The sequence below is a fragment of the Sturnira hondurensis genome, unplaced genomic scaffold (assembly GCF_014824575.4).
Source record: "Sturnira hondurensis isolate 20B ecotype Veracruz unplaced genomic scaffold, ASM1482457v3 Scaffold0021632, whole genome shotgun sequence".
NCBI lineage: Eukaryota > Metazoa > Chordata > Mammalia > Chiroptera > Phyllostomidae > Sturnira > Sturnira hondurensis.
The window spans coordinates 10,151-17,664 of record NW_028094263.1 but is presented as its reverse complement, the minus strand read 5'-3'; the positions used below and the strand labels follow the sequence as shown (position 1 = coordinate 17,664).

The window sequence follows — 7,514 nt, the reverse complement described above, 5'->3', positions numbered from 1 at the left end:
CTTCCCTTCCCCTCTAAAAATAAATAAAATTTTTTTAAAAAGATATTTACATGAAAATGACTTCAAGAAAAACAATCTCACCCCAACCTGAAGTGGGGGGGGGGGTAGAAAAATAGTGTTATTTAACCTGGTTGGTATTTATAATGAATGATTTTAATTAACCATTAGCCATAATGATGTTTATTTACAGTATAACTCTCAAACGCAAATTAACAAGCTAGGATTCAGAATGCAAGCCAAACGGGCTATTCATTATTTAAAACGTTTTTATCCGGGCTTCAGGGTAGAGACTGAGCGGCAGGGTGTGTGTGATTGGGTTGATGTGGGGCGGGACCTGTCTCGGCCCTCTGAGTTGTATTGTAGGGACCCAAGAGGGCCCCGGGGCCGGCGTCCACCCGGTTGTACTTGTACATAATTGCTGGAAAAAACGGTGAAATAAAGGTTCTTTGAAACTCCCATTTGGATTGGCTAGTCCTTCCGGAAGCAGCGTCCAGAGCCTGAGCGAACTTTGAAGAGCCCGGGGCATCTCTGAAGGGGCGGGCACATGTCTGGGGGGGGCGGGGCCGGAAGGGCCGGGGCGGGGCTTCCCGAGGCTCGGAGTCAGAATTCGGGGCACCGCCTAGCTCCTGCAGGCTCTTTCGGTTCTGGCAACCAATTCTGTCCCTCTGTGGCCTAGGGGTAAGACGGTCGCTTCTTTCTCCTTGGGAGGCAAGGGCCAATGCACTTGGCCCTAGCCCAACACACAGGCACACACGGCAACCAAGCGCGACTAACGGCTCCTCTGGTGGGACGTGAAGTTCCCCCTCAATGAAATTTCAGCCTCTGTCAGTTCCTCCCCCCCACCATTCGCACCCCGGCATGTGGCCGGCCCCGGAGTAGGGTGGGAAGCAGCTTGGCTCTCCGGGGAGGCGAGGGTCGTCGCTGCTCTCCGCTCCCTCCAACGTGATGCATTGGGTCCCCAGGACTGCTGAAGGGGTGCGGTCGCCCTGGCCAGCCCCAGGTGTGGCTCCTCGGACCACCCTGCCCAGCAGGCCCTCCTCCCCATAGACACAGTCCCAAATCTGTTCTTGCCGCTGAGAGGAGCCCCGGATCCCAGACCTGAACCAGGTGAGGCTCCCTTTATTTCATTTATTGATTTTCAAGAGAGAGAGGGGGAGACGGAAAGATAAGAGAAACATCCATTTGTTGTTCCACTTATTTATTCATTGGTTGGTTCTTATATGTGCCCTGACTGGGGATCAATCGCACAACAAGGCGATGCTCTGACCAACTGAGCTACCCAGCCAGGGCCACTCCCTTTATTTTAGCCTAGGAAGTTCTGGGTGCAGTGGCTCACCTTGCCCACTCACTCTGCCACCACTCTTTTTTTGGGGGGGAAACCTGTATTTAACCTTGGCCTCTCCTAGTGAAGGGGGGACCCTGACATTGCAACCACCTGCCTGGAGGCATGCTTTCCTACCCCACCTCGAAAAGCAGTGAGGAAGAGCTTTGTACTCCCTTCCAGGATCATCTTAGGGTTCTTAGCCTCATCTGTGACCAATCTCACCTCCTTTCTTGTGTTTCAATAAATCCCTGCCTTCCTATTAAAGCCTACACCTGCCCAGGCTCAGAAATGCAAGCTTTCCTTCCCTACCTGGGCTGGGAGACCTCTTTTGAGTGTCTCCCAGGTACTGGGAAGAAGGGTCTGGACTGACTCCCTTCCCCTGCTGTATCCAGCTTACTTCCCTTGAAGTAAATGACTGCTCAGCAACTTTCCCAGGAGGGGCGGGGGGAGTGCTGTGCCATTCACTTATGAAAGTCCCTGAAAGTTAAACAACTTCTGCTTTTCTGTTCCTTCCTGTAGGCAGATTGAGCTCTCCTACAATCATGAAAGGAGTTGAAATGCATTGAGATTTCTGACCTGAGAGTGAGAGTTCACTGTAACTGCTCGATTTCCAATGCCCTAACTTCCTTAGGCTTGAGCTTGGTGAAAACTCGGTGGAACTCCTTGTTAAGCTGAGCCCTGAACTTGGTTCTTTTCTTGGTTCTTTAGCGAGAAAGTCCCTGAACGATGGGTGAGACGTTCTCCCAGCTGGGCTCTCAGGAGGATGAAAACAAGCCGATTCTACGCCCTGCTGCAGCCATCGTCAGCAAGGCTGCCAGATATGCCAGCGACAGCAAATTGTTTTCTTCCTGTGCATCTTGTGAAAGGGCTGCTCGTTCCAGCTTTGTGACTTGTCCCACCTGCCAGGGCAGTGGGGAGATCCCTCGAGGTGAGTGGGATCACCTCTGGAAGTAGCCTAAATCCAGGGAACACTCTTAGCAGTCAACTGGCCTCTGGTCAGGCGCCTTTGAGACTCCTTGAATGGGATTGGGCCTCCCAGCTCTTGGTCCCCCAGTTTCAGGCTGGCCTGGGGCGGAGGTGGGGTGTTAACCCCTCCTGTGTCAGTGGTGCTCCCTAGCCCCAGGGGGTTTCCAGCCTCTCTGCTCCCTTAGCAAAATGTGCCCGAGGATTCAGGAGGCTACAGATGACTCCTCCAAAGAAGCTAGGCTCTGATTTGCTGCTGACTTGCAGAGGTTCTTTGCAGCTGTTTATGAAAATCTCACTTTCATTCTAGAGATGGCAAAACTGAGCTGCCAACTTGAGCGGCACACCCCAGTGCTTCCAGACCTGCTCTGGGGTAGAGGTGGCATGCCTCTGACATCGCTCTGTGGGGTGGGGGGGAATTCTGGCAGGCTGGCCCAGGAAATATTTCTCATGGGCACTTCTTGGCCCTCCCTCTCACTTCTTTCTCTCTACAGAGCTAGAAAAGCAGCTGGTGGCCCTCATCCCTTATGGGGACCAGAGGCTGAAGCCCAGGCACACGTAAGCCCCTCTTCCTGCCCTTCAGCTCCACAGGCCATTGCCCACTGGGGCTGTTCCTCTTTGTCTTCTCTGTCTGCCTCCCCCAATGTTTCTCCATGAATTCTCCCCTTAAAGAGCCTGAGCCTCATGAGGCTCGGATGTACTCATCCCGTTTCTGTCCATTTTCCCGATTTAAGAAATCCGGGGCGTAGAGCTACTTGATGTCCTTCTCATGAGCTCACTGTCTCCCAGAAGCATGGCTCCCTTTTGAAGACAGAGAGGACCTCTTGACCCTGCGAGTCCTTCCAGGAGGGAGGGCGTGGCCCTGGCTGCAGGGGCCTCAGGGAAGTTATTTTTCCAAAGGGCTTCCCTTGCTGTGACAGTTCAGACCTGCTTGTTCTCTTCCGGGTAGACATGGAAAACCAGATGTTGCCTGTTCTGAGACTCTTCAGAACCTCAGAGGCAGCCCCGAGTTTCAGTGGGGTCATGACCCTGATTATCATCTGGGTCCATTTGACATGGACCCCTTACAACTTCTTCCCCGGGTCCTCAGCTTCCTCCTGGGAGCCAGCACCCAGGCCTCCCCACAATTATACAGAACCTGAACCCGCAGTGTCCCTCAGGAAATACTTACAAGGTGCGATTTCTTGAATGCACATCTCATTTTCTTAAATTAGATGGACAGATGGTGTCCTGCTCTGAATATTCAGAACTCTCAAAATTCACATGGACTGACTTTTTCCAGTGGTCATAACGCACATTTATTTAGCTTTAGTTATGTGCCAGGACCTGGGATTAGCGCTTTCTTCCATGCATCAGTTTATATCAAATTCTATGAGGTGGGTACAATTATGTCCATGTTACAGATGAGAAAACTGAGGCTTGGGGTTGCTCAGGACTACAGACTCAATGGGCACAGAGAGCTGGGCATGGAAGCCAAGCTGTCTGCCACCAGTCCCGCGCTCCTAACTGCTCGGCCACGTCTGCATATAGGCTGGTCCTACTAGACATCCAGGGCACTGAACATACATTGGAGAGCAGGGTGCACAGGAGGGTCTCGTGTATGGGGAGGAGCATCTGCGCGCCCCCTGCCGGAGTCTGCTCAGGATTCGGACTCCTCCACCCCGGCTCCTGCTCTCCCACAGGAAACTCTCTGTGTTCCTGGCGGTGCTCATCTGCCTCGTGACTGCCGCCCTCCTTGTGTTTTTCCTGTTTCCCCGCTCCATCTCCGTGCAGCCCGTGGGCCTCAATTCCTCCACTGTGGCCTTGGACGAGACTGATATCCACCTCAACATAACGGTGGGTGGGTGCCCATGCCCCCGGGCTCTGACCCCACCTTCCCAGCAGTATTCTTCTGTGGCCCTTGTCCGCTGTTGTGACCCTGGGCACCCAGAGGGTGGCGGAAACCTGAGGAGAAGCAGAGGCAGCTCTGAGCCCCATAGGATGGAGACTTTCCACAGCGAGGAGTCGGAATCAGGGCCCCAGAAATAAATCACAGGGTGTAATGGGGGTGGGTGGGCGGGCAGAGACTGGGTCCTGAAACAGCTCAGTGTTAGTTCAGCTCTTTACCTCTCACACCTTGAAGAGCCCCCTGCGGGGGGGAGGGGGGGCGGAGGGTGCTCCTGGCACTCAGTGGCTGAGGCTTGGGGGGGGGGGGCTGGAGCTCCCCCAGGCTGCGGGTTTTGAAACTGTTCGACTTCCCCTTTGCAAGGATGGCCATTGTCACCCTTCCCTTTCCTGTCTCCATCCGCCAGAATGTCTTGAACATCTCCAATAGCAACTACTACCCCATCACGGTGACCCAGCTGACCACTGAGGTCCTGCACCTGTCCCTCATGGTGGGGCGGGTCTCCAGCAGCCTCCTCCTCCACATCAGCCCTTTGGCCAGCGAACAGGTGACTCCCTGTCCCTGGCCAGCCCTGCCCGCAGCTGTGTGGGTGCGTGTGGCGGTGGGAAGTGGGCAGCAGCGGGAGTGGGAGCTAACCCTGTGCCTGTTTGGTTGACAGATTTTTTATGGAGTAGCCAACAAGATCAGGGATGAAAACACATAGTGAGTGTGCCTCGATCTCTTCTCCCTGGGCGTCTTTTCTGGCTGCAGACCTGGCTTTGATCCCCATCAGATTCCCCATCAGATTCCCCCATTGCCTCACAAACCCCGCCGCCAGGCTTTGGCCTGTGCACGTGACTGAAGCTCCCCTGACTCAGGATCCCCACCCCCTGCCTTTTGGGAGCTAGATTGTAATGCCAAGCAGCCTAGAGTTCGGTTCATCTTTACAATCTGTGACCCTAGGCTCCTGGGCCTGAGCTGCAGAGGAGGATAAATGCCTTGTTTTCTGGAGGGAGGAGCCTGCCGGTGCCTGGCCCAGTGGGTGGGGTCAGAGGAGTGACCTGCCACAAGGGTGCCATACTCCTCAGGGCAAGGGGACAGGGTGGAGTGGCATTTGGGCCCCTGATGGAAAGGGGCCGAGGAGATGAGGAGGGTGGAACCCTTGGGTTTCTAAGCTTCTGATAGGCTGCTCAGTGTGAAAGGTGGTCCAGTGTGTTTCTCTCTCCCTCCCTCTCTCCCCTCCTCCTCTCTCTCAGCAAAATCTGTAGCTGGCAGAAAATCAATGTCCACCATGTGCTCTTGCACATCCAGTAAGTAGTACTCGGAGCCCGGTGTCCCCTCTCTGGCTTCTGAGTGTGTTCTGGGGAAAAGCAGGTCCAGCCCCTTTTCTAGGCCCCACCTTGTTGATAAGCTGTTGGTGGGGCAGCCACAGAGCTGTGTAAAGCACCGGGAGCACAGGTGGGGCGGCCGTCCCAGATGCCTTAGCGGAGTGGGGGCCCACAGGAGGCGGGGGCAGGATCCAAGGGAGTGGACCCGCCCTCCTGAGTCGGCAGAGCAGGGCAAGAGCTTGGCTCTCCCTCCCAAACTCAGCAACGGAGCCTGCTTCCTCTCCAGGGGCATCTTGACCTACACCTACCTGAGTCATTCAGAGCAGCTGGTCTTCCAGAGCTATGAGTACGTGGACTGCCGGGGAAACATGTCGGCGCCCCACTCGCTGGCGCCGCACCCGCCGTGACCTGGCTGCTGTCCCCAAACTCCAGGAGCCTGCCAGCCTGCTCTGTCATGCCCTCCCGTGCGCCCCCCACTCTCCCCACTCAGCGCAGGAAGCTTTCTGTGGAAGGTGACTGTGCACACGCACAGCAGTAGCCTCTGATTTCCACAGGCCTGGAGGCCTAGCTCTGCTAGGGACTGCCGGTGGCCTTTCTGCTCGGGTTGCCTCGGGGAAAGCCTGAGCTGGTGTTTCCTGGGAGGCCCTGCAGCGGGCCCTGCCTCTGTGTTCTGAGCGCCTGAGCTGCCCAGCTCCTCGGGTCTGGCCTTTCCTCCTGCCTTGGTGTGAAGGAAGCTTTAATTTTTTCTGCCTTTAGAAACATGACTTCTTCCCAGGTTCTCCACCTAGTGATAGGGAAGCAACTGGGGGGGGGGGCATTCAGTGCTGTCTCCAGGGTCTCTCAGGGTACACACACCGGTGCTCTGTGCCTCCCAGCTGTGGTCGTGTGACAAAGGGATGGTGATGGTCCGCTTCTCCCTGGTAGCTTGCCCCTGCCCATCTGACAGCCGGATTGGCCGAGGCCCTGTTATTCTGCGTCCTTCCTGTTTAAAGGCGGTCCTCATTCCTAGGAAGACAGATGTTCTCCAACCCAAGCTTTTCTCCACAAAACAGTTTTATTCTTTTCACAGCAGGAGCAAAGTAGTAGGGGAGGGGAGTGAGGTACCTGGCACCCCTTGGGCCTACATGGGAAAATCAGACAAAGCCAGAGTTGTTTTTAAAGGTATTTATTGGCAGGGGGGGGGGGCGGGGAGAAGTATTTATTGAAGGAGCAGGCACAGCTGGCCAAACAGCACCCTGGCTGTGGCGAAGTGGGCAGCACCCAGCCAAGCGGCTGGGCTCTGCCACACCAGGACCCAGCGTCTGCTGACGGAGGCCTCTGCTTTCCTTTGGCCATTGGCCTCTGGAGCGGCTCCTCAGGAGGGTCGTGTCTAGACCCCTCCCCCTCTGCTGTCACTCAGCTGAAACAGCTCCAGGGACTCCAGGCCCCAGGAGGCTCCGAGCAGAGGCGGCTTCTCGAGCGGCAGCAGTGTCTGCTCACTAAGGTTTCCCTGGGCAGGAGAGGGATGAGCTGGGGTGGTGGGGAAAGTGCGACTTGGGGTAGGATGGGGGGGGGCACTAGTGGCGGAGCCGCAGGCTGGCGGGCTGGAACCGCAGGAGGAAGGAGGCTGTGCTGTGCGTCTCTACACTTCGCTGTCTATGCCCCCAGGGTCAGAGCGGCACTGGCCAGAGCACAGAAGTCCCGAAAAGCCAGGCTAGAGCTGCTGCTGAGTGTATGTCACCAAATGTAAAGATTTATATTGCAGTCAATAAACTATACTTAACAATGTTAAAAAAAAGTCTCCTGTGAGTGGGAAGGAAACTGGGGGACAAGTCCCGGGTCAGCCTGTTCATGTCCTGGTGGGCGTCAAGGCCTCCTGCCGGGGCCCTGAGCCCCTTTGTAACGTGTCCTGTCATTCCGACCTCAGAGAAATGGCTCCCAAGGAGTGTACTCTCCCAGTTTACCTCTCAGGTCGGCCCCTTCTAACTTGAGTCCTGTTCTGTGACCCCCCCACCCCCAGCTGCACCACTCAGGAAGTACTGCGCCGAGGCACCCC

The 7,514-nt window shown here is 55.7% G+C and overlaps 1 protein-coding gene across 1 annotated transcript; it reads left to right on the top strand.

The window, feature by feature from the left end:
• The first annotated feature begins 618 nt into the window (after positions 1-618).
• Positions 619-6,651, top strand: TMEM106A (transmembrane protein 106A). The gene is made up of 9 exons (XM_037033438.1): positions 619-678; positions 963-1,107; positions 2,033-2,252; positions 2,782-2,845; positions 3,970-4,123; positions 4,579-4,719; positions 4,831-4,874; positions 5,408-5,461; positions 5,766-6,651. Exons 3-9 carry the CDS (start codon positions 2,051-2,053, stop codon positions 5,884-5,886), a joined length of 780 nt encoding a protein of 259 aa, XP_036889333.1. The 5' UTR covers positions 619-678; positions 963-1,107; positions 2,033-2,050; the 3' UTR covers positions 5,887-6,651.
• The last annotated feature ends 863 nt before the right edge of the window (positions 6,652-7,514 follow it).

Excerpts from the sequence above, each read along its gene's own strand:
- TMEM106A (XM_037033438.1), top strand. The coding sequence starts at position 2,051 with ATGGGTGAGACGTTCTCCCAGCTGGGCTCTCAGGAGGATGAAAACAAG. Across the intron at positions 2,253-2,781 it reads CAGTGGGGAGATCCCTCGAG|AGCTAGAAAAGCAGCTGGTG; the intron begins GTGAGTGGGATC and ends TTCTCTCTACAG. Across the intron at positions 4,124-4,578 it reads ATATCCACCTCAACATAACG|AATGTCTTGAACATCTCCAA; the intron begins GTGGGTGGGTGC and ends TCCATCCGCCAG.